Here is a 27,572-nt window from a genome sequence, read left to right on the forward strand (position 1 = left end):
TCAGACGCAAATATTTGCACCATTTTTTATCCTCAGGTTCTTTTGAGTTTTCAACTTTGTGTATGATTTTTGTTTTTGATATGGCTTATAATTTCGACAACCCATTACACAACTGGTACTAGTAATATACTATACGGCCTCCCGATATTTAAAATTAGGTGTATAATCTTTTGAATATCACCTTGCTTAATTGATACATTATCAGTGGCATGACACAGCGATTACTTTTTAACTATTCAAGCTTTAAATACCTTAACCATAAATATATTGGAATAAAACATTATTAAACGGAACGGTAAAATGATTTGTAGGCATAAGTTTTGTTGTAATAATTTTGGCAACAGGATCATTTTTTTAATAATATTTATTTTCAAAAATGCTACAAGAAACCCTACGTATAAAAATCACAATGCTGAAGTTGCTACAAAAAAAAACATGATATAGGATACAGGTAATACAAATTAGCAAAATTTGTGAATATAATGGGGAATATATTGATGAAGAGGTGATGTAAAGGTAGTCACAGTGTTTAACTAATATTGTTACAACTGTATGGATATAATGCACAATAGATACACGTCAAAAATATGGTGGTAAAATTGCCAACTGTATGATATAATGGTCAGAATTTGAGAAACCTTGTGCATAAAATTTATTATTGACATATAATCTTAGACCATTGCAATTTCCATTATTAAGATAAAGTTACATATTTTTAACAACAAGGTATGAAACTGAATATAGACACATTGTTTAAAAAGGTTGCTTTTAAAACTTTAGCTAGATAGTTAGCGTCAGAATTTCCCTTTTAAAATTAAATTAACGTACTTCATAAACCCACAGTAATTATTCATGATTTCAAACACAAAATGCTTCTTTAGCAGCTACAAAAATAAAAATCAAAAAACAACAAATGTTAGTTTTCCTGATCGGTATTGATCTCCCAAGCAAGACTAGCAGGAGCGTTGATGGTTGCAAGAGCAGGAGGACCAAACGGATCAACATCTGTAAACTTGGGATCATATTGTGTCTTTGTGACTTTAATGTTGGTAGCATGCGGTCCACGTTGCTTACGTACTCTCGCCCAGTTTGCTTTCATCTCAATATTGCTGTGTTTTGCTGCAAAACAGATTTAAATGGAGAAAAATGAATGAATGAATGTAACTTACTTTATCCTCGTGGGCGGAAAACGAGAGTCATTATCATTACTTAGTGGGTAATTGTTTTTTCGGATTTTTTCTTTTTTTTTATGCATGGCTGATAATTTGGACAACCCATTAGTGACCACTGGGTTGGACCAATTGCTGTTAAGTGTTTTTCCCAAGGACACATACGCCCACAATTGTAGCAGCGTTAAGCCTTGAACCCATTACCTCTGAGTTACAGAAACAACATTCATTTTATTACCAGAGAAATGGTTTAGAAATACAAAAACTTTTGTTGCTTAGTCAGTTTTTTTGAATTGACACTTATCTTTTACAATACAAGTTAGGTTTGCACATTAAATTAATAATTAAAACATTTAATTTTATTGTAGGCAACAATATTAATGGAAAAAAGTTAAAAAAACATGAACTCACGTCTTCCTCTGAGGGAATCCCCCATTGTGATACAGAGAAGCGAATCACGTTCCACTTCATCAAACGTTGTTACTTTCTTCCCCTCCTCATTGTAAAGTAGGCGTGCTGGTCTTGGAAGTACAAACCTTTCTGTAGCATCTGCCAGTATCTCGGTAAGGGTTTCACCCCACACAAAAACTGACTTGCTTGGTGGGTTGCCATTCATGTAAACCATCACCCGTTTCTTAAAGAAATAAATTGCAACTGTTAACTATATTAAGGTTATTAGTCAACAGGATCTTTGCATGTTTTGGCATAGGATTGTACCCATGTTCAATGCAGACTTTACAACAAGAGTATATGAAACTACCATGTATGATGGGGGCAGACAGCTGTGAACAAAAGCCCATTTTCCAGAACAACATTTTGCATATATATCTTTTTAAATGATAGTAACGTCATTCCCCTCGCGTGGTAAGACAACTAGAATCGATATAACATGGGTGTTCTGATTCATACACCTGACCCTGCCTATGAGTTCACACGCATCTAACTTTGTTGGTGATTATTTTTTGTGTATGGCTGACAATTTGACAACAGGGCTTGAACCCGTAATCTCTAGGTTAGAGCGGAGCACAGCAGTCTTTATAACATAAGTTTCCCACCATCAGTGAGTATCAAACCCAGTATCTTTTGTCTTTGCGAGTACTTAACCTTTAAACCATAGCTCCGGGCAAGTTGTAACAAATTTCAGTTTTATGCTTCTCAAGAATAAAGTATGCAAATATAACAAACTTACTCTGTTAGGCTGTTTGTAAAGATCCTTGTTAAGGTCGATTCCACGAGACTTAGGACGAGGGGGCAGAGGTCGAGATTCGGATATTTTTTCTTCAAGTCGATGAACTCTCTCCAACCTTGTTGTCTGCAATGAATTGAATCGAATACAACTTATTTATCCTCAGGTTGTGTGGAGACCTTATTACACGGGTATCTAATTTATCCTTTATTTTTATTTTTTTATCTATTTTATTTTTTTTATACCTCATGCCCGCTTACAAGTTACCAAATTTGTAACTTTGTATGTGATTTTTGCCCAGCTAATACTTTAGACAACCCTTTGGTAAACACTTGGTTGTGGTAATGTCTGTAAAGTGACGGGCCAAAGTTTCTAAATTACATGGTGGACGAAGCAGTTATGATGTCATATTACGCTGAATTTTTTTCGTCATAATTGTTTCAAGTATGGTTTATATATGGATTGACTTTATTTCATTAAATATGACATTACACTTATTAGATATGCAACTAATTAACCGCGATGGCTTAAAAAAATGTAAAAAAAGAATAAACCTCAGCTTTTGTAGTTTCCATCCAACCACCATCAAGTAGTATTGGTTGCTGGGGACTTTTAGTTGCTTTAAGTTCAGCAGGACTCATCTCTTTGTATCTCCTACCTGTGATTAAGTTTTGCATAAAATCTCAGTTGTTTTACTGTTGGTATATGTATGTACATGAAAAAAACTCAAACAAATAGTTGCCCACGAAGTAACATATATGGTAACTTGCAGACTGGCACGGGTGTTTAAAATGGAACACCGGTGTTATGACGACTATCATTTTTTCGGCCACACAAGGATAAAGTAAGTTATATTCATTGATATATATATATGTATTGTTCTATTGTTGCCTATATAAAAAGAGTGGACAATCAAAGATGTGAGTAGCACAAAATAAATTGAGATTTCTATTTTACTATATATGGGTAAAGTCCTGCAGCAAGACACGTCAACAGGTTTAGAACAAGGTATGCCCATTAACACATGACAATCCTGCATTTTCAAACGAAAAATAATGCAATAGAATGGTCCCATAAGTAAAAAAGACTATAAGGTATAGCTTTAAGAACCAGAAGCTATTATATTTTGCACAGATGTGTTACCAAGTTTAAGACAGTTTAAAGGACAGATGGTTAAAAGGTTACAGAGCACCGCAAAGCATGTGACAAGACACCCTTGTAGCATGGGTTACCAGACACGAATGCAGTAAACCTTCTCAAAATCACCAGCCATGCCCACCTTGCATATGTCGCAACACGTGCTTTTCTGTATCAAGCACAAAATTTCCAGAGTTACGATTTTTTTGTTGCTTTAAATTTTCCAATAAAGTTTTCTCAGCTTTAGATGAAGGAATGAAATTCTCACCACAAGAAACCCAAACCTCAATTGGATATCGAAGAATTGTTGAAATTGGAACTTCTTGCATTTCAGGTCTAAAACATAAATGTCATTCTTTAAAAAACTCAAAATCTATAAAGGTTTGCTTTATTCATTAATCTGATATTGGTGGGTGGGTTAAAAAATAAATAATGATCAGCTAAACCATGTTACAATATATCAGTGTTCATTACGGTAGTTGTTCTGATGACTTTGAATTATGACGACGCTTGGCACTTTCTGGTCGTAACTTCTTAGTAAGATCTGATGTTGTCATCTTTACATCGGCTTCTGCAGCGAGATGGTCCGGTGTTCCTTCATTTGAGTTAATACCTAAGAATATATATGGACATACAACGTTACTTTTCTCTATGTTTTCGAACAATATATATATATAAGATACTCTAATAGTTCCCCAACTATTTATCACACCTGTTTTGTAATAATGAATGAATGAATGAATGTAACTTACTTTATCCTCACGTGGCCGGAAATGACAGTCGTTATCACACAGGTTTAACACCTCATGCCAGCTTACGAGTTACCATGTATGTTACTTTGTGGGTGATTATTTTTTGGGGATTTTTTTCATTTTTTTATGTATGGCTGATAATTTGGACAACCCATTAGTGGCCACTGGGTTGGAGCAAAAAACAATGGTTTGTGCTCAAAAACAAAAACAAATATGTGGTTAACAATGTAGACAAACCAGAATAGACTGCTGGTTTGGAGCAATTGCCATTAAGTTCCTTGCCCAAGGACATACACCTACAGTGGTAGAAGTGATAAGCCTTGACCTCCTGTGGGCTAGAGGCCAGCCATTGTGCCACCTCATTGATCCTACTTACCATCATCTGGAGATACGGGATTCCCCTCAGGTTCTTCACCTTCAAGGGATTTTTCCCGGGGGATTTCCCTCATTTGCTGCTGCTGTTAATAATATAATTATTAAAGGAATTGCAACGAAAATTATGCAGCCATCATTTGTTTGACCATTTATATAATTGCTTCTTAATTTCTGCTTTTTAAACCGATGATTGGCCCCATTTGATTTGGTTCAGTCATTTACTATATTGGTGCAAGTTTTATATTTATGTTTAACTGTTTGTTTGTATAGCTTACTGTATGCTGACTGGTATGTCAAAAGTAGTTCCAAATATTGCGTCGCCACAGTCTTGCTATTAATATATGATTAATATTAAGGTCGGTTAAAAAATATTGAGATTCACAGAAATAAATAATGTGTTTGGGAACTTAACCAAGGCAACCAACCTGATATTTTTGAAAATTTTTGACAGCCCACTCAATAAGTTGTTCAATGTGTAGAACATGCATTCCATCACTTGTGTACAATCTACGAGCTGCTGTACCAAGTGACAACCGCTGTGTGCATTGTTCCAATATCTGGATTTAAAAACACACTTCAGCCAACTGTTGCATGCATGTATTCCATTATCTGAGTACTTAAAGTTATTAAATACATTGAATGAATTTACCCAAGTAATGCTTATGTTCTTTTAACTAAATGTAAATAGTTTTTTTTTATTTCTGTAAGTGTGTTTTGGCGACTGTTGTTTTGTCGCTAGATTCTGTCTTTTCGTTTAAAATACTTTTAAATGTTCGCTACCACAATCGAAGAGATAAATAAAATAAAGGTATTACAATATGCCAAACCTGACCTATATCCCAGTACACCACTACACAACCTAGAAACTCATACATTCTAAATAAAAAAGAACACCCCCTATCAAATGTTTGAGGCTTAATGTTGCCATAACTGTGGCCGTGTGTGTGCTTAAGCAAAACACTTATCGGTGTTTACCATTTATTCTAACCTACTGGTCACTGAGTTAGGCAAATTACAAATAGCCAATAAAATAACAAACAATCACATACAAAGTTAAATACTAAGTAAAACGGAAGTGGGCAAAAGGATCTCATGATGTGGCATATGAGATGCTATGTTATAATATCTCTGACACTGCCCAGCTACATAATCATATACAAGTGATATTTGTTCATGGGTTAATTCATAAATACACCCTTTTTCTTACATACACACCCCTGTAACTGTTGTTCCCACAATCAGCTCCCCCGGTTTTAACCGACCCTCCCCGTTCCGCATGACCAATAACCGACACGCTTGACTGGTTGTGGCAGATTGTATTTCACGGTTGAGTAATCGCAGACTCGTCTCCTGACGTAACTTGCTCAGTTGCGACACCCAGTGTTTAAGAGTTGTCTCAGCCTCGTATGTCGACAAATCAACTTTTCCGTTCAAACACGAGAAACTTCCACGCTGCTTTAATCCTGTTTAAACCAGAATAAAGCTGTAACAAACAACTTGCTTCCACCATAAATTATCCTCAACTTCCTGTATTTATACATTCTTACACGAAGGCATGACATGGAACTAAGATTAAGGTCAGATACGACTCATTATTGTTTCCACAAGATTTTTTTAGGTTGTTTAGTTCATAGAAACTTTGGTGAAGATCTTACATCATATTTGAGAATCTCTATTCATACAAACGGTAAGGTCATGTACCAATTTGTAGTTTTTTTAATTTATTTACCATTTTTTCTTGCATTTCCCATTGCACAACTGAATGACCACTGCTCTGGTGCCTTGGTAAGTTGATATTGACCTCTAATAACCTTCGCGCATGAACAGCAGACCATAACAGGGTTGCTTGGTGACTCAGTCAGTTTATCAATGATATAACCTTCTTGGTTGATAACTGCTTGACCAACAACAGCATATGTACAGATGGACACCTGAATTTTTATCTTTATTAATTTAAAACTTTGTAAGAACTGAGTAATTTAATTTTGAGTGTGGTACAGTTGTCACAGGGGTCTACCTTAGCCCAGATGATATGGGTTCAAGGCTCGTTGCTGGGGAAAATTTTCTTGAGTAAGTGAGTTATCACTAATTGCTCCATACCAGCAGCCCCTTATTGTTTGTATAAGTTAACCACAAATCCACAAAAAAAACAATAAGAACCCACATTGACAAAGTTACATAGGTGGTAACTTGAAGTGGGCCCAGATGTATTTAAGCAGTAATATGCCTCACAAAAATTTTACAAAATAATTTTGCATTAATGTTGTATTCTCACCTGATTTGCTGCAGTGATTTCCTTGTCCGTTGAATTTGACCGAAATGGTTCAAGAAAATTAAAAACAGGATCCCACAACCACTGTTGGTGAGCTCGACCAAACTCACTTTGTCTGTGATGAAAATAAATTCAAAGTAATACGGTGTATATCAGTTAAGCAAAATATTCTACTTTCACATGTTTTATGTTTTTAAAACAGTTTGGATCTTAAATTTTTAAAGCAAAGCACAAAAGTGTGACAGCGTTAGCACACTAGCATATATTATAGAGCAACAAGCCAACTCTGACTAAATCAACAGTCCTCTGAGTCATGATCACTTGCCTAGATATAGGACCTGCTCATGTCATTAATAACTAATGAGCTAAATGTGCTTTGAATCTTTTGTATGCTTTGCAACAACACATTATACACCATAAAATTATTGTAACTTATTCTCGTGTAGCGGGAAAAAACGACAGTCGTTATAACACAGGTGTTTTTACACCTCGTGCCAGCTTACAAGTTACCATGTATGTTACCTTGCGAATGATTATTTTTTGGGGATTTTTTTCCTTTTTTTTATTTATGGCTAATAATTTGGACAACCAATTAGTGACCACTATGTTGGAGCAATTGCCATTAGGGTTCTTGCCCAAAGACACATACGCCAATGGTAGCAGCGTCGAGCCTTGAACCCACTACCTTTGAGTTATAGGCAGGCACGTTAACCACTTTCCCACAGGGCCGGAGGAGTTACATTTATTTATTCATACACTATGCAACAATCATTTTAGAAAACCTACTTACTTTAAATGCTGCACAGAGATAGCACATCCATGGTAGGAAATGGGATCATCTGTTCCAGGTTTATATGGAGGCATTACAACACCCAGGACCAACCTGTGACTGCACGACAAGCGAATGAATCCATCAACCAACTCCCAACGTTGAACTATAGTGGAAATAACAAGTTTATAATAATAATAACTGTATTTGTCTCTTCGATTACAGTAGTGAAGATTTAAAAGTATTTTAAACGAAAAAAATTAGAAAAAAAATAAGCATGGTCGCTTAACTTAGCAGACAAACGAGCCATTTATGTTTAATTATTATCAAGTTAAACTTCTAATAGAAACGAATAGATCATTGAATGTATAAATATTAATCTATGTTTGGTACATTTACACAGTTAGCTTTGCTGGTCATTTTAAAACCTGGGGGGAATATTTACATCAGCTACCCACTGTTATCCCCACTATGATTATAGTTGAGTTTCTGAAGCCTTAACATTGTGTGGGTATATGTACATCAGCAATAAAACTTAATCAAAGCAAACTATGTTTTTACATTTATAACTTTTACTGAGTAACATACACATTAACTCAAAGAAGAAGCATTCTTACAAATAACAGGATACCTTAATTACAATGTAAACTTTTTAGTTTTTATGTCATGTCCTTATTAATGATACCTGTGAAACCTGTACCCAACATTTTTGCTGATGAAAATATGTTTAATGATAGATAATTATACAACTTGTCATCCGTATATCCACCTTATAAAGTATTTACTCCCAATAATAACCTAGAAATCACTAACCTGGGTCATCATTTGACTTTTTGCACAAAACCACTTCAACATTCCCGGGTACATTGTCAAGATCCAACCCCGTCACCCCCAATGCCAATCCTGTGGCACTTGCTGGACTGATGAAACCATCCTTAAACACCAGTTGTTGGTTTGAATCAACCATATTTGGTGCTTTTTTCTTTGGTCTGTTGAGAGAAAAAATGTATGTGATGATCTGAAAGGTATTTCAATTTTCACAACCAACTTTTTTGCTTTTTTAGGTTTTTCCTTTGTTTGGTCATCACTGCTATCAGTTTGTTGTTGTTGCCATGGATACTTTTTTGATTGAAATGTGTGCTCCATTCTTCTATGACTGACCTCATGAGCACTCCTTGTGGCAAAAAAAATAAAAAAGTCTTTATAAATAACATTCATGTTATATTAAATACTAAAACTTACAATCCATCTTTGCTGTTTTCAGAACGGTCAGAAGAACTTTCATTTTCCATTTTCTGCAAGTCAATATGCGTGTCTATGCTTTCTGAAAAAAGGTAATATATCTAAAGCACAAAATTGTTTTACCAACTAAACTTTCAAACCAGACCGAAAATGTTTACTTAGCCGTATTAAATCTAAACAATTTAGGGTATATTGTAAACTAAACAATAAAAAAATATGAATATCACACCATTTGAGATTTTAAAAGTGAGACCACAAATTCCTGTGTCCTTCACTGCTGTACTGGGGTTTAAACAATCTAAATCAGAATGGTCAAAACTCTGGCAAGCTTTTGTGCAGCCCATGGACACTTTTTCCATGCAATAATAATTAGTGTTAAATCCAAGATTTAACTATACAAATTGGTTAACATCATTATAAATCATATAAATTAGAAAATGTAAGTAACTTCTGCACCAAGACTAAACGGTCCTCACTTTTTGAGATCTCTTGCCTTTTCTCTCGTGATAAAGAGCATTTCCCGAGGATCAACCTCGATCCTGCGGTTGCTCCTCTTTCCATCTCAACAACAAAATCAAATGTTTCCTCATCCCAGTAGACTATAGATAAGATTTCTCAATTTTTAAAGAAGTAATAATAATAACTTACTTTGTCTGTTTGATTACGCTATTACAGTTTTAGAAATACTTTAAACGAAAAGACAGAATATAGCGATAAAACAACTGCTGTTAAAACACTTTTACAGTTAGAAATCTGATTACATTTAATTCGAATAAAAGAAGCCTGGTCGCTACACCTCAGTACGAATATATTTCAAGAAATTTGAATACCATACACTTTATAGGCTAAAAGCATTTACAATGACAACCTAACCATAAAAGTGAAAAGGACCAAAACATTAAAAACGTCACTTGTCGTCACAGACTCACTTCCCCCAACCCCCTTTGAAATCTCTACCCTACTCGGCCTACTGTTTATGTATAATATTTATTACATTTTCTGTTTGTGTTACACATAATACATTATATCTTAACATGCAGTTATTTCATTTTAAAGAGTCTGGACCACGCTCATACAAGTTGGTTTTAATTGAAAATTTACACTTAATAAATACTATCTGTGGTATTTTTTTGTGAAAAAAATATTTAGTTTGGCCAAAAAAGCGTTTTAAAAAGTGCCAAAAAATTCGCCTATTGTTGCGTCACTCGCGGGCACTATGACGTAAATTACGTCACGATATTTTCTAATCGATCAGCTGATTTAGGCTTTGCTGTTTGCAGCAAAACAGAGTGTACCGTCGACATAGCATTTTCTGTTACTTTTAAATTAAGAAATATGCGTAGGTAATGCCGTGGCCTGATTTTAGTTTAAAATTAATATTTTTTAAAATTGTTTGTAAGTGTATTACAGTATTACGCTATTTAAATTTGTCAGTTAACAATAATGTAAAAGTGTCAGTGTGTGTTATAGTCAGATAGAAGTATTTCATCTGATGAAGTGACATAAGCGAACATCCTAGTCCACTAGCAATAGGTATTGAGCCTTTCCAGTTTGAACCTGTACTTCCCGCAAGTGTTGGGGAAGTAGACAGGCCAAGACCATGGAAAATAAGTGAAGCTGAGCAAATCAACAACACAATTTGGTGGGTTGACCAAGAATAGCATTTATTAAAAAAATGTGACATTTAATAAGTCTGTTGGTTAAAGTGTTGCACTGTCTTTTTTCCTGAATTTGTTGAAATTTGTGTAAACAGATATGTGTTGGACATATGATATTCTTGACTGAGACCGGAGCATGGAATACAAATTTAGTGAAATCAATTTACTCTAGTCTAGTATTTATTGTTGGCCTTCATACCAAAAAGTTGGTCAATCACATGTTTATGGCATTTATTTTGTTTAGATAGTATCGCCACACAGCTGATCAGAACTTTGTTCGATAGGTACGGGAATGACTGGAAAAGGAAAACAGAAAGGTTCAACATTATAGTGACAAGGAATTTTTCATCATTCAGTTTTGAATGGTCTTGTTTCATACAAAATGTGATTCATGCAAGAGTTATGTTGTTTTAAATTAAGTACATTCAACATTACAAGAAATACATATTTAAGTATTGGATTATTTTCATTGTTTTGAATAAAGAATACTTGTACCAGATGGTGGATCTGTTCTTCTGCGCTCTCCAAATACATGCTGCTTACTTGATCCGAACAAGTTTCCTTGCATATCCTAATTAGAACATATCATAGTAAAGCGATCTGAAGTAAAATGTGCACTACAAATGTGAGATGACCAGCATACCAATGTAATGTTGCTTGCTTTTTTCTAAGCCCCGCTCTTCCTTTTGAAAATGAAAACACACACATATCTATATTATATACACTTATCGCTTTACAGTCATTCTTGTCTTGCTATTTTAAACACAGCACCTATCAGGCATGATTACTCGGCTTATGGTAAACTCCTATATGGTAACTTTAAATACAGATATAAATAAAGTCTATGCCATATAGGGAAAAAACAAAAATAATTTAAAATCTGAACCCTAGAAAGTTACGAAAACTAATTCTCCACTAAGCTTGGTAGGCTATTTTGTTTGGTTATACACTGATCCCTAGGAAATAGCTTCCAATAAGTTTCTGAAGCCATAGGTATTGTTAATACCTTAAAAAACGTTTTGATTTGCTTATCTATCAAAATTGCAACAATAAACGATAAACCGCTGATAGGCCGGGTTTTCCCCATAAACGAAATATTGCATTGTGACGTCACAGTGCCCGCGAGTGACGTTTTTTACAACTTTGAAATTTGATTTTTTAAACGTTCATAACTTTTAAATTAAAGCGAATTTTCACAAACTGGCTGTGAATTTAGCATCAGTAGACATAAAACTTTATTCTTATGCAAAAAACTGCGCAACCATGAGAACCGTGGGCCGGACTCTTTAAACATATATATATAAATTATTATTAAAATTATTAAGCAAACCCCAAACAAAAAGCTAATTTTTTTGTTCTATTTTATTTTTACCTTCTGGATTTCGAAGAGAGCAGAAAGCTCCAATCATAGAAATATCATGTGATAACTTGGCCAGAAGATGGCGACGTTGGTGTTCGTTCTTGCTCACCATGGGGTCTGCCCAAGCGTCTCCAACTGAAACATAAACTGCTTGTTGTCGTTTTAAACCACGAAGTGAAGCAATTTCGTGTCCATTGCTGTCAAATAACTTCCTGAAAGGAAAACAAAATTATGTTAATAAATGTTTGACAATAGATTGTGTTGGTTTCAAGTGTATATAATTGGTGCACACTATCTTGTTTTGAAGCACTTTAATTTTATTCTAAGGGTAAAAGTGTAAAGATAAAATGCTTTAGCCATTGGAGCATGTGTGCCCTAAACAAGAAATTAAACAGTAAGGGTTTTAACCCAGTGGTCAGTACAGTAATTATTGGTTCAATTTGCCCCCACATATAGTGGGCAATGGGATACCTGTGTTAAAAAAGTTGTACAAAGTATTATTTAAACTTTTACAAGAAAATCAGAATGAATTTACCTTGCAGCAAATGGTAGAGAAAGCAGTGAAGTACAACGCTCTAGGAATAATGTTAGTTCCAGTTTCTCAATCTGCTGCGAATCCTGTTGTTTTAATTAAATGAATCGAATGAATGAACGTAAGTTACTTTATCCTCGGGTGGCCGAAAAACGACAGTTGTTATCACATGGGTTTAACACCCCATGCCAGCTTACGAGTTACCATGTACGGTAATTTGTTGATGATTATTTTTTAGGGTGATTTTTTCATTTTTTTATGTATGGCTGACAATTTGTACAACCCATTAGTGACCACTGGGTAAAGCACTTGCTGTTAAGTGTCTTGCCCAAGGACACATACGCCCACAACATATAGTAGCAGTGACGAGGCTTGAACCCATTACCTCTGGGTTACAGGCAACTGCGCTAACCACTTTGTCATAAAAATTATGCAATTTATTATTTACCGCAATTTTTACCTTAGTTGGACTTTTCTGTGGTTTTCTCTTTGAGTTTTTGTTGGTTTTGCTTTTCTCTTTCTCGATTTTACTCATTTCAGGAGCAACAACCATCACAAACCTGAAAAAAATATGTCATAAATAATTCATTGTGATTTAGTTTGCTTGTTTTAATCAAAAAAGTTTTTCCAAAAAAAAACAAAAAAAAGGGAACATTGTTTACTCAAAAATATATAGTGTTTTGAGGCGTTTGCTTAAAGGAGTTTAACCCTACTGTTTTAGTGTTTCTACATTTTTAAATTTGAATTCTTTTTAACAATTATATGAATACTTCTTATACTTTCTGTTTCACCTTTTTGAATCCTTTTCTCCATTCCTGTACACTTTCAGTGGTTTGGAACCTTCTGTTGTTGATTTAGTTTCTCTCTTGTTATGTAGAGGAGGTGCATTTGATAATATACTCCCCTCAAGTGGCCAATCATAATCAGTGTTCCAGTTTCCATTTGGCAACACTGGCCACGAGTAAGCCAGCTTTTTCCAAGCAGGATTTACCACCTGGAGTTATGTGAAGCTTTAATTAGGTGACATATGATTTACAATATTTAAATTTACAAGTCAAATACAGTGCCTCATATCGTTGTTCAGTTTCCTACTTCTAGTTTACACAGATATTTTCCTAATCAGACTATGTACTGAGGAGTTCCTGCATAGGAAATATCAAATTCTTTTTATTCCGCTAATTTTCGGGAGAACAAAAAATGCTGAGAGGCAATTGAATTAAAATGACCTTCAATAAGTCTAATTAAATATAATTTGTGGTGTGTCATTTAAATTCAATTTAACTTTGTTGATTATTCGTTCATAAAAGTATAATTAAATAATTAGGAAAATAAATCGTCACCACCTTGGTATGCTTCCATTGGTTTGGAATCGCTAAGCTCTCTTGTTTGATTGCCCACCTCTGACTTCTCACCTTTGAACTTTGACCCTCAAATCGTTCAAGCACAACCACTGCGTAATCGAGCCCAGATGACTAAAAACATAAATGTTTAATATTTCCCACAATATGTAATGGGTTGGTTCAAGTTAAAGCTGTCTGCTTCAGCTCCTGCTTATGAGTTACCATATTTGTAACTCCGGGGTGAAGCTTTTTATCCTTATTTTTTTTTTGTTGAATGACTGATAATTGGGACAACGCCCAGGGGAACTACTGGGTTGGAGCAGTGCCATTAAATTTTGCCTGACCACACATACACTACAATTATAGCATCGTCAAATTTCGAATGCCTCTGGATTACAGGCAGGTGCGCTAACCAACATGCCATAACACGACAACAGTTCCTAGGTATATTATTATAACACTGTAGCCCAAAATACACCTTATGTTCTTCATGTCCATTGGTTTTAAACTCATATGTTTCAAATACCTCTCTACATAAATTCAGATTAATAACCAAAATAGAAAAAAATATGTTAATTTTACAAATTCTTGCTATATTTAATTGAACTTACAGTCATATCAACTGGACTTCTTTGTACAGGTTCTAGAGCATGTACTGACAATTCATTGGGGTTGTTTTCTAAGAAAAATAATTATAAATAATAAATATTAGCATCTGCATAAGCTGCCATAAAATCTCATTTTATTTAGAAAACTTTGGTTTGAGTTTTCAAACTATGTTTAAAAGCTACAAGTATTTACCAATATGGGGTAATATAGAAAGATCCAGTTATAAGCACATGGCTTATATGTTACTCATTTTAGGTAAAAAAAAAAACATTTCTGCAGGGCTTAATTTCAGAAACATTCATTTATTCTTAAATAACTAGCTCTCTAGAATAATACCATCTGCTTACAATATATTAAAACAAAGTTAAGTCATTCAAAGCTATTTTCTATGTCAATTTAAAGCCGATAATTCGTATACTAGAACACCTAAGTTTATATACATGTATATAACGTAAACCAAATAGTATACAACCTTTAGTTAATAATCCATTACCTCAACCTTATTTTGCATACTTTAAATTTTCATTTTAGGGGAGCCACATATATTTTTTTATTCAAAAAACAACAACAGCTAATAAAGAGTAAAATAATGATACCATTATTCTGTGCCAGTCGTAATTCGTATGACGCTCGGTCTTCAACTTTTGAAACAAAACTTTCATCAATGTAAGTGAGCACTTGTTGATCAGGCTTTCCACTGTGTAAAGGAAAGATATTTCCTTCTGGACTAAAACCCCAGTTCTGTTCACTGTTTCCTTTGTATCTGAGGAATAGGTAACTCATATGTGAATGAATAATGGAATATGCTTTATCCTCGCGTGGCTTGAAAACGACAGTAGTTATAACATGGGTGTTCTGTTTCATTCACCTCATGCCAGCTTAGAAGTTACCGTTATGTATGTTACTTCGTGAGGAATTCTTTTTGGGATATTTTTTCATTTTTTTTATGTAAGTATGTGTGCCATGGAATTGTACATTTTGTTTCATATAAATACGTGAAAAACGTCAGAACATTTGTCATGTAAGCTAGTGTTCGCTTAAACTGACTAAAATGGTTTGAAAGAAGCGTTTTTAAAACAAACATAACTTTATGATGGTTCTTTTGGATCACATTTGAGCATATCTATCAAAACACACAATTTTGATTTTTGGTTGGTATGCCCCTTTAAACTAGGTCAACTACCATGTAAAAAAATGTTTATACGGAAAAAAAGTACTATTTAACATTAAACGAAAACATTTTTTTGTAATACAATAAAAGAATTAGAATTTTACTTTTTTTGCAAGATGACGGCATATCCATCACATAAGGTGCCATCTTTATAATGGGCAACAATTTGTTGCGATGTGTCTAGAGTGAGAGCAAGACTTGGAAAAGCTCGAGTGTAGATCTGACCATGCTGGTTGACTATCCATGTCTGAAAAAGTTAAGCAGGGTTACAATAGCACTGAAGGACTCCTATAGATTGGAACACATGAAATGTTTACCAAATTGACACCTTACATATAGAAAAAAAATGTTTTCGTAAAAATAAAAGTATAACCAATGATGCCTATGTGATTTTGTGCGTGATTGTTTTATCTTTTGACTTTTTTTTCTGTGTAAAGAACATATAAGTGACCATTGGTTTGAAGTAAGTCCCATTAATTTTCCATTAAGTGTATTGTCCATGGATATACACACAAACAATGCCGGTACACAAGCCACAATAACTCAATAGGAATAATGAAGTATCTTATGTACAATGAGAAAAATTTCGGCGTTATGTTCACTAACCTGACCCTCACGTGGCCACAACATTTTCTTAGCTTGTTTTTGTTCTACAGTAACCTTGGGCCTTAATACGATGTCCGTTTGTTTTTTGTGTTGTAGAAAGGGGTCGTGTACAGAAAACTTGCTGCTTTGTATTGATTTCTGCAGAAAGATCATAGTTGTGATTAGTTGGGGTAACATTGGGGTTGCCTGGGTGTTTGTCAGTTTTTTATATATATAATATTGTATCGCTGGCAATTTAGACAACCCATTAGTAACCACAATGGAGCAATTGCCGTTAAGTGTCTTGCCCAAGGACACATATGCCAACAATGGTAGCAGCGAGGGGTATTAAACCCATCACTTCTGGGTTAGAGGCAGAAACGATAATCAACTGTGTTACTGTGCCAACTGTTTTTAAAATAAAACCTTAATCGGTGTAACTCTAAATATCATATATTTGTACTATTAAGCATGAAACTGAAAATAAAAGAAAAAAATGTGAAAAACTATATTACCTGTATATTATCTTGCTGACTCTCATGAAAAGTGCTGAGTAATGGAAAATCATGAAACATTGGATAACCCTCGCTTAATTCCCATTCGTTGAACCTGGTCAATTTAAATTAAACAATGGTATTACCATGTTTAGCAAAACAATATTTGAATGCTAATTGTAGTGTGGCTTGGTTATTACTTTTCTTATTCCTTGTTGATGCTTATTTTCTATAACAACTACCTTGACCCATAGGTATAATCTCATTGTAAAAATAAATTTCCCACGCTTATTTTCTTCCAATTAAATGTATGTTTTTAACTGTGAGCATGTTTTAACAACTGTTGTTTTGTCACTATACATTTTTGCTTACGTTTAATATATTTCTAAATCTTCACTACCATAATCAAAGACAAAAATAAAAGTTATTAGTATTTATCAAACAATTACAATTAACGCTACCTGTCCGATCCATCAATCAAATCTATTGTTGGATCAAATGTTTCACGATAAACTTTATTCTCATTCCCACCATCATCATTTACCACAGCAACTGCAGATGTTCGTTCAAGCTGTACAGTAAGTGCCGGCACAGAACAAGGTTTTAAATCCTCTCCATATGATACCCATACCTATAAAAAATTAAGCAGTATAAAATTATAAAGCTACTCATTTTTTTAATTGCGGTTTTGGCATTTATTTCAATACCAATGTTTCAATGTCCCATACAGGTAGTTGCAAAAGATTAAACTATCGCCTGTTAGTACACATATAAATGTCAGAAGAGACTATTTAGAAAGGTGTAACATGTTTGAAAGCCAGAAGTATCACTTTATATATAAGCTACTCATGTTAAAACAGTTTTGTAATACTGTAAGGCAGTGCTTCTCACGTTTTGCAACGCTACCCAAACATAAGGCATAAACTGATAGCAAAGCTTGGACCAATTCAAAAAAAACAACACACCAACACTCACTTTGTCATCATTTTTTATTGCCAAAACATCCATAATTTCCTGCCCACTTTCATTGAATAATCGTCTAATTACTGAACTTCTTGCAGGACCACTTGGATCAATTGGTTTATGCCATGAAGTTACTGCTTCCAGAAACTATAAATCGTGAAATTTTATATATTGTTTAGTCAGTACAATTGGTAAATTGTTTAGCCATTCTCTTTTGTTTGGTGTGTTGTATTACACTTATATATATAAAATACTTGAATAAAAAAAATTCACTAAAAAATATTTTAGAAATCTTACAAGAATAAACTGTAACATTTGTACACTGTGATAATATGAACAATATATTGCTTTAACTTAACAACATATTATTGTAAGTTTTGTTTCTGATTACATGGTAGCCATGTACTTTAGTTTAATTGGATTCTTTGTTCAGTCCTTTCATTTGTTGACTCAGCCATTGTGACACAATGAAATCAAACAATCGGCTTTGTTTTGGGAACAAGTAGTTAAGAGCTGACAGGGAATTCTTAAGAACGTTTGAAAATTAACAGTTTTACTTCAGACAAGCTTTTAAAATACCAACAAAACAAAAAAAGGCAATTTGTGTATGAGTAATTCTGTTATCACCGAGTTTTCAATTAGGAATTCGTAATTAATGTATGTTATCAAATTGTTTATGTGTGTCACCAGTAACACAAACGACATAAAGAGGTTTTTCTTGTATTTTTACCCTTTTTATTTTTAAGTTTAGCTATTAACTACATTTGTATGTTCTGGTACATTCCACTGTTGTTAAATCATACAATCGAACAATTTTTTAAATATATAAAAAAAAATTATTCCACACGTATACGAACATAACTTACTCTTGCTTTTATAAGATCTCTATCTCCCTTCGCGCCTCGTTGCACATCCCGCATATTAAGATAAATCCCCTGGCCTGATACATCATTCCCATTGTCAAAAATTTCAATCCGTAAGCCATGTTCCCCAACCAATCTGTCATTGGATTCTGTACAATAGAGAATGGTTAATTTGGTTAAAAATATATTGAATATAACTTATTTTTTCTCACATGGTGAGACAACCTTGGATGTTATAACCTGGGAACCTTTTGTACACCTCGTGTCAACTTATGAGTACTGCATATAAAACTTTTTGGGGATTTTTTTCCACATAGCTTTTGGCTAACAGTTAAGACAAACCATAGTCACAACTGGTTTAGAGAAATGACTGTAAAGTATCTTGCTTTAAAATATAAACACACAAAACAATGGCATCACCAAGTCTACTGTTACCATTACAGCCATAGATAATAATAGGTTGTTTGATTTACCAATTTCTTTGATATGTTTCATGGTGTAATTATGTCCTTCTGATGACTGATCCATCACCATTTCTTTAATTGCTTCCAACCTTCTCTTGTATTTTCGAATTAAATTACGAAATTCATCAATGTCCGCCATGACCTTTAAAAATAAACAAAAGAGATTATAACACTAGAGTTTTATTTCAAACATTTTGTGCCCTTTTAGTTACAACAGATAGAACTTTGTTGGTTAATTTTTTACAAACCTTTTGCATTTCCCTCTAAATGTGTGTCAATTTTGACAATTAGTTAGTAAACACTGGAGCAAATCCTGTTAAGTGTCTTGTCCAAAACACACACACACACACAAAGGCATAAATACACTCTAAAATATTACCAGATCCAAAGTAGCTTCAATATTTTCATCAGGTAAATCTAAAATTTCTGGTTTTGTAACTTTATCATAATCTCTTTGCAATGCATGCTTCAGCTCATTTCTGAGAAAGGAAAAGATTATGAAATTTTCTTTTATTTTATTGAGTGTAAATGTATGATTAAAACAGAAATTAAAAAAAAAATACCATTCTGTAAATACTTAAAAATGATAATGTGCATTGTGCAGCTATATTTTGTAACGCATGTTGTACGCTGTAGCTTTGCTGCTGTTTTTTTATTTTTACAGTTTACTGTAAAAAAATAATTATCCACAATACTAACTGAGTTAAAGTAAATTTTAACTATTTTCTGAAAACAATTACATAAACCCTAACGCCATGTTCCTCTAGTAGTGAAAATAAACTAGTACAGCATTTTATTGTTTATTCCTAAGTTATTTTCCTACTTGCATTTCCTTGCATCTTGAAGTTGGCCTCTAAGTTTAGTTATTGCACTTTCCATGTACAAATGCGAACCCACTGGGTTGAAACCTTCACCTTTGGAAACCCATAATGGACCAAACACAGCAGATGAGCTTGATGTCAGTCTGGACTCAATTTGCTCAACTGTATATTTAAAAGTTGTTTTAGTTTAAAACTTTCTTAATATACAAACTTTGATTTAAAATAACAATTGGCGGGTCTAGAAAGTTACAAAAAATATAAAATCTACTTCGAAAAATTAATTTGTTCAATTTTCATAGCATCAAAACATACAAGAAAATTAAAGGCATGTTTAAAAAAGAATTTATTTAAATAAAAAAGTAATAAGTGCTGTAATAAATAAATATAATAAGAGATGTTTCTAGTTAATTTTCTGTCACACTTATAGCAAACAAAACATTCATAATATGTAATGGATTATACCAGCTAATCTGTAATATAGTTTATTTTGGGGGTAGGGTATGGTTTGTAATATTTATGAAACAGTCTCTTACTTTGTTGAAAGCAACTTAAACTCTCCCCACTCCACTCATATAAAACTCGAGCTGCCGATGTCAGTTGTAACCTCTGTGTGCAGTCGTCTAAAAACTAAAATATGGGCTGTGAGTTTACTGCACCATAAATAAAGGAATAAACATAACTTCTGTTATTTCCGAGGTAACGAAACTACACTTGTGTTTCCTTACGAAGTACCAGAGAAGTAAATTTAATTATTTTTTAATTTTATTCTTTTTTAATGTCTGAAAATTTAGCATAAGACAACTGAATTGAAGCAAATGATGTTTAGTGTCTTGGGCAAGGACACATACACCTACAATGGTAATATGCCCACAGCTGCAAGTCCGAACTCGTTACCTGAGGCTGTAGGCAAAAGTACCGTCTACTCTACCCATACTTATAAGTGAAAATTGACAGATTAAAAAAATTTAGACTAAACATCCAAAAGGGAAAATTATTCTTTAGCAGAAGACTGGATAATTATTAGTGTTAAGATTTTTCCCAACCAGTATTACAGCATTATACATGTGTGTTTTGCAACATTTCATCTGTAAGCAACATAATTGGTCAGCAAAATCCAACTGATGTTGTATCCTCAAAAAAAAGTTAAACTCTCACCCTGGATGAACCATCCTGAGGATCCATCACAACCTCGTGACTCTCACTCCCGTTTCCATTTCTGAAAATGATGACCCTCTGTGTGTGTTTACCTACAAGCTCGTGCAAACGTTTCGAACCTGGGGGTTTCACTTTCCTTCTGTAGGGCAAACCTCCCCCTTTCATTGAACATGTAGAGGCTGAGTGGAGGCTACGGGAGTCTATGTGATGTCATAACACCATTTGTTATATTTTGATTTAATAGTTGATAAATAAAAGAATTCCTCCGAAAACACAAAAATTCTTGAAAACAAAAAAACACAACTTTCTGTGTTAACGAGTTCTCGAAAAAGAAAAGTGTTTTTCAGTTATTCCAGCAAATTTATGCTTCAGCAAAAGTCATAGTAAATAAACTCAAAGATATAGCAGAAATACTGTCCTGCTGTTTACCAAGCGATGTGCCTTGATGCAACTCGTGTCTGCTTATAAGTTACCAAATAGGCAACTTGTTGTGTACCCAAAGTCACACTGACAATAGCAACCAGCACTATTAAGCTTATAACCTGGTATCCTGAGGTTATCAAATCCAACCAACAACTATACTATTGCAAGCAAATAAACTCTACGATAATAAAAAAAATGTTCTAAAACACAATTTACTTTTAATTGCTTTGAATGGATCGCGAAAAGGCTCTCCTTTTGAAATGAAGACATCTGCATCTTTAGGAATATCCCTCGGTCTAAATACTTCCCGACCATCAACGAGAAAAACTCGTCGTGCTGCCGTGTTTAAACTCAGTTTCTGAGTTGAGACTTCCAGAAGCTAAATATAGAATTGTAATTTTTCAGTGACCAGAATAACTGAAAAATTGATAATATAGTCAACCTTAGTAGTTATAGGATACAAAGACTTTTTTTAATTCATATTTAAAATATAAAGTCTCTAGGGTAGGTCTACCACTTAACATTAGTGTGAGTGTCTTTATCACTTGTACACATCTGTTCACAGATTTTTAAAGTAAATATAAATAAAATAGTGCTACATCATAATTAATATAAATATCGGACCTGTTTGATGGAAGGGGCAGCAACTCGAACTGAATTTTCACATTGACCATTTTTGTAACAGTTGCATGTAATAGTATAAGGTTGACGCTTAAACAGTGGCTTCGAAAGATCATGGCTTGGAGTCACGACCTCATTAGGATCTGTGGCTTCATTGAATCGACTGAGAAATTTAAAGATGGTGAATATTTGCACACTGAAATCCGTTTTTTAAATATGTTACATTAAATGCATTTTTTGTATTTGTAAGAAACTAACATATTAGCTGTTTCTATAATCTCTAGTAGAAGTGTTGGTCTCACTTTTAAAGTTTGTACTGATTAATGCATTTACACCTATAACTATGGTGCACTATGTATAACAAGATTAGAGATTGGTCTATATATAGCTTATATTATGAAGTTGTTTAATATATTATAAAACCTTGGTAGAACTTGTGCAGAAGCCGGTCTTTGCTTTCTTAAAGAAATTTTCATTTCTTGAGATTTTTTCGACTTGTTTTCTTTGTTGTCAGAGTTCTGTTAAACAGTGGAAAATTTAAAATCAAGGTATCTTGTTTTATATATAGTACAGATTATACTAAAAAGAAAATAAATGAAAACCTTTTTACTATCTACAAAAAACAGTGCTCCACAAAGTTATTTTATTTCCTTTTTAAACTAAAGTTTACAGAAATATTTCATTTAATATTAAAAATTTGCCCCATATTATAATACAGTAGGGTGGGGGAAGATGGGACACTTTTTAGCTTTATTTTCTCGTACCATTTAGTAGTAAACAAATAACATTCAAAGAATTATAAAACAATACCCTCATGACTTCCATAAACCGTCGGTAATTGTTTAAAACTCGATTAGGATATTGTGATACTATGTGCTAAAGGTGTCCCATCTTCCCCCACCCTACAGTATATACCATTAAGTAAAAAAGACACATACTAACTTTAGAATTTTACCACAAAAAAACGTATTTATTATGAAATTTTATTGCTTGGATATATATGTATAATCTTATACTGCAGTGCACTTAACAGATGGTTGTTTTTAAAATGTCAATGTTTTGTGCGGATATAAAATCTAATTGTTTTAAAATTATCTAGTTAAGATCAAGAATGTTACCATGACACTAAATCGCAATTTATCACTTGAAAAAATTTATGTGTAATAGTTGTTAGTTGTTGTAATTTTAACTTGTACTGATTTCTTACAAACCTCCGAATCTGATTCACTATCGCTCGCAAATGAAGAGGAATGTTCATCACCCTCTATCTCTTTACTGTCACCTAATGGTATCGCAACATCAAGGCTATTAAAACGTCTTCGAGGGCAAGTTCTTGGTTTTGCTGTCATAGGTCGCTTTTGGCTCTGGTTGAAATGAAATTTATAAGCAGGTAGTAAAAAATACCAAATCCCATAAATGAAACTATTTAACTACCTACCAACTAAAATTCATATTATGCTACTATACCCCCTATGGTACAGTAACATTTTTTTTTTATATTTATTAACTCGATCAGTATTTAATTAGGGTATTGTATGCAGTATGGTTTATAAAATATGCTTAGTTAAAATACTTACGCTAGTTAAAAATACAAAAAATAAAATGCAGTCATTTGTTATGATTTAAGGTAGTTTTTGGATTTGGCGCTTTTGGTAAAACAAGAAAGTAAAACGTTGCTAATTTAAAGGTTTTAAATCGGAATATTTGTTCTAAAATTATATATAAAAACAAAGAATTAGGAATTGAGATAAATGGAAAGAAATCATGCAAATAACAACAACAAGAACAACTGTTTGACAAAAAGTATGTATATGGCCAGTATCTTTACAGCATAAAAAAATATTTGTGAACTACCAACCTGCACTATCCATGATTTATCATCTGGTGCAACACTTTGAAGGTAGGGATTTTTTAATAATCTGTGGGAAAGCAGATATGATGTAAGTCATGTAATGCAAACTATACTCAAGATAATACAGTTTATTTTTACAGCTTATGAAACAGAATTTCGCATTTCTTTCTATACACAAGATTAAAACACCTATATGAATGTAACATGTATATATAATACCTCTTTTCTGATTCTTTAGATTTTCTTTTACGCTGCTTTTTCCCAATTGCTTCACGATATTGATTAACGAGAATCTCTTCCATGCTATCCTTGCTCGATAATGAAGAACGTCGAACTTTGCCAACTTGTGACATTTTTATACTTTTGTTTGTTTTTTATTTCAAGCTGAAAATAATTCTTAAGACATATTTTCTAATAAGAGGTTCTTCTCTAAAAACTAAATTATTGAATAATAAAAATGCTAAGAAAAAATGAAGTGCTTATATTAAATAAAATGAAGGGGTAATTATTTGTACTCATTTTTATAAATTTAAAAAAAAATTTACAAAAAAATGTACAACTTGACAAAACGATATTCTAAATAACTCATTGATTATGTTTATATTTATCATGTGACAGTTCAATATTGTGATAAAGGTAACTATAAACATACTATGGTGGATTCACTACAGTGCTAAAACAATGACTTGATTACAATTGCATATATATACAATAGATCAACCAAAAAATCCACTGCATATTGTGTTAAAGTGGGGTAACAATTATTAAAACATCATAAAAGCAGTTGTGAGGGTGGCAGTTCAACAGTGTGGGAAACAGAATTATGCCAAATAAAACAAAATATAATTTATGTAAAAATCAAGTGAACAGTGAAGGAATTGAAACATAAAATTTCAAAATTAATCAAAGAGTGTTTCTTATTATATGATACTGCAATTAATTGTTTCGTGAAATATGCACTTGGACTATCTTATTTAGAAGAAATCAGAACCAATAAACATTATTGAAATACAATATTAATTATTATACAAACAGTCAAACGTCAATCTAAAATGTGAAATTGTGTTAAGTGCAACATGATTGAGTGAAATTGTACAAATACTAGTTTCAACTTGTGCTAAACATTAACTAACACATGCTAGTTCCAACTTCTTTGTCATAAACCTCCACAGACTCGTGTTTATCTTTCAATTCAATCTTTTCGAGAACAATGACACTTTCATCATCATGGAAACCCTCATCATTTAAATTGGATACAGAGCCACTCCACAACTTCTTCACCCCAGCTGTATGAGATCTTCCCTCTTTACCGCTCATAAAACAAGCAACCGCAAACATCTTTAACAGCATCCTCCTGCGAACGGGTGATACCAGGATCAAATCAAACTCCCTCTGCTTCAAGCGACGACTGAACTTCGGCAAGACTTCTGTAAGGCGGGTGATCGTGGTTTGAACGTAAGATTTGAGAGTTTCTGTAAAAATTGAGACAGGTGAAAGTCGGGTGTGGATAATGATGAGATCATCTAGGACATCCCGAAGTGATGACTGAAGAGGATCGTGGAGGTACTCCGCTTCACATGCGAGTGCATTGACCACTTTTATATGATGTGATAACTCGTGTACAGGAGAAAGAAGTGCCGGAACTTTAGTAGCAGCTCTCAGTGAGTATCTAGCCTTGATAACAGCAACCATATACCGCTGGGTGTCTCTATTTAACATCCTCATGTCACTTGGTATCATGCTTGGAAATAGTGGCATTTTTGGCCAGATTACTCCATACAGTCGAAGGAGAAAGTAAATTACCCAACATAAATAACCAACTATCCAAGCAACATTGATTAAAACCAGTTCTCCTTCCATATAAGATGGCAACAGAAATACACTCTGTATATCGGGTATGTTCTTCATGGCTCCGATCACAGCAGATGAAGCAAGGCAAAGCGTTCCAAGCCAGAGAGGGAAGTTAAAAGATGTGACACGATATGGCCGTTTGATGATGTATGTAATCAAAAGAAGCAAGAAAACTGCAAAAATTAAACTGGCCTGTACCAGTCTACTGTTGAACAAAAAAGCATAGAAGCATATTATTAGAAACTTTATTACATGATGTATTGGTTTGTAATAAACCCAAAATCTTCGAAATGAAGCAAAACTCATAAAAAGTCGATCATTCCATGAAGACTCAAGGTTGAAAATCTGTTCGCAATGTTTAAGTATCATGAATGCTTCATGCTTCTTTGAGCCTGTGGTCACCACTTCAGTATTGATAACTTTTGCCAACCAAATTGGGTAGACAAGAAACACAACAACAGCAACAAGCAGAGATATTACAACATACACAATGTGCTCAGCACTCCAGCAAACTAAAGTGTTGTCCACATCAAGAACATTGCTTACAGGTCGACACCAGAATAGTTTCCCGATCTGGACACCAATGGGCAGGGCAAGCACATGCATTCCCACCACCAGACTTTTCATTAACCTGTTTAACTTTTTACTCTGCAAGCGGTGAATGAAAATCCACCGCATGAGGAAAAACGAGAATGTGAGAATTATAAGAGCAATTAACCAGCAAAGCATCATCACTCTGTAATTCACAGCAACAGCTGAGCTATCAACAAATCCATTCCTTGCATCAATGTATGATCCACTGTTGAGCTTTGCAAACTCCCAAATATCAAGATTAAAGAAGAAGAGAAAAGCAAACGAGGTTGTCCATGAGTAAGGCCATGGCCATCGAAGAGACAAGGATTGTAACAATGCAAACATTTGAACATAATCCAGTAAGAACAAAACAACATCCAAGACCATTAAAGTGCTTCCGGTGCTCCCTTGATCTTGTAAAACAAAGATTCTCTGATTTTCCTCTTCATCTTCATCCTCCTCTCCCTCCCACTCCACTGCTCCCATGCTATGCGTGAGCATTGCTGAGGATTCTGAAATCAGAAAATCTCTTTCATTTGCCCTTCTTGGCATTTTAATGATCAAATATGATGTTTTTGCTTATAATTCAGGTCAATATATGCATAAGCTTATCCAACACACTACTGTGGTGTTGCCTAATCATAAGTTACAATTGAAATTAAAGAAATACATGTGGAGTGTGTCGTGTGTGCATATTTGTGTTGTTAACGTTTGGGAATATGTCTAAATATAATACAAATGTATAGACTACTGTTGTCTGAATAATACACAACGATTTCTATTACATTTACTGATTTACATTACATATTCTTATTACACACTGCGTTTTTTATCAACACATTACACGTTTTACAAAACTTTTCTACCTCAATAAACCCTGAATAAGCCTGTACTCGAGTCCTCATATGTAATTGTTGCTAAACAATGCTTGTTTGTTTTAAGCGCGTTTTGTCTTTAACGTTTGTTTGTGCTTGTACTGTTTCTATAACAACAAGTCTGTTTACTGACATAGAAATCTTATCAAAGTAAATTTAAGGGTTAAGTCAGTGCGAAGTGTAAATTTTTAGCATATTTAATAATAATAAATAGGTCAGAATAGGTACATACAAATTAAATTGTTATTACGGCGCACGCATTTATATACTACTTATATAAAAGTGTCACATTGGAAAGCATGGATGATATGGGCCATTTTGGGGATCGTTTGAATACTGGTGAAAATAAGATCTATAGAAAGTTTCAGATTCTCGACAAATTCACGTGGTCGCGTTGATAATGAGTGTTTTTTTTGTTTGTTTAACGTGTTTTCTCCTGCACTAATGCTTTCAGTATGTA

General features: G+C 33.7%; 2 protein-coding genes and 2 long non-coding RNA genes across 5 annotated transcripts; 1 reads left to right on the top strand and 3 right to left on the bottom strand.

The window, feature by feature from the left end:
• Positions 1–346: 346 nt before the first annotated feature.
• Positions 347–24,301, bottom strand: LOC149728182 (doublecortin domain-containing protein 1-like). 2 transcript variants are annotated; one of them, XM_089888704.1, is made up of 40 exons: positions 24,033–24,301; positions 23,820–23,880; positions 23,173–23,325; positions 22,385–22,479; positions 21,965–22,124; positions 21,557–21,719; positions 20,918–21,117; positions 20,296–20,389; positions 19,765–19,924; positions 19,321–19,420; positions 18,951–19,083; positions 18,481–18,626; positions 17,627–17,761; positions 17,113–17,282; positions 16,673–16,766; positions 16,179–16,316; positions 15,677–15,819; positions 14,998–15,164; positions 14,404–14,471; positions 13,796–13,924; positions 13,244–13,446; positions 12,913–13,012; positions 12,456–12,538; positions 11,933–12,132; positions 9,379–9,501; positions 8,903–8,984; positions 8,709–8,834; positions 8,474–8,649; positions 7,682–7,826; positions 6,895–7,006; positions 6,349–6,550; positions 5,835–6,082; positions 5,045–5,176; positions 4,621–4,699; positions 3,967–4,105; positions 3,635–3,828; positions 2,910–3,013; positions 2,359–2,481; positions 1,581–1,803; positions 347–1,119 (listed from the first exon to the last, which is right to left on the bottom strand). In XM_089888704.1, the coding sequence occupies exons 1-40, from the start codon at positions 24,164–24,166 to the stop codon at positions 917–919; spliced, it is 5,640 nt and encodes a 1,879-aa protein (XP_089744830.1). In that variant the 5' UTR covers positions 24,167–24,301; the 3' UTR covers positions 347–916. The 2 variants fall into 2 exon arrangements, with proteins under 2 accessions (XP_089744830.1, XP_089744829.1); XM_089888703.1 differs by having other exon boundaries at positions 4,621–4,702.
• LOC149728183 (uncharacterized) lies at positions 10,403–11,059 on the top strand. Its single transcript, XR_016386051.1, has 2 exons — positions 10,403–10,544; positions 10,805–11,059. It is a non-coding gene; the product is annotated as an uncharacterized LOC149728183 (long non-coding RNA).
• On the bottom strand, positions 10,723–11,410 carry LOC149728184 (uncharacterized). Its single transcript, XR_016386050.1, has 3 exons — positions 11,204–11,410; positions 11,056–11,131; positions 10,723–10,856 (listed from the first exon to the last, which is right to left on the bottom strand). It is a non-coding gene; the product is annotated as an uncharacterized LOC149728184 (long non-coding RNA).
• Positions 24,280–27,205, bottom strand: LOC149728185 (uncharacterized). Its single transcript, XM_089888710.1, has one exon. It carries the CDS (start codon positions 26,787–26,789, stop codon positions 24,942–24,944), a length of 1,848 nt encoding a protein of 615 aa, XP_089744836.1. The 5' UTR covers positions 26,790–27,205; the 3' UTR covers positions 24,280–24,941.
• Between the last annotated feature and the right edge of the window lie 367 nt (positions 27,206–27,572).

Source organism: Ciona robusta, chromosome 11 (genome assembly GCF_009617815.1).
Source record: "Ciona robusta chromosome 11, ASM961781v2".
Taxonomy (NCBI): domain Eukaryota; kingdom Metazoa; phylum Chordata; class Ascidiacea; order Phlebobranchia; family Cionidae; genus Ciona; species Ciona robusta.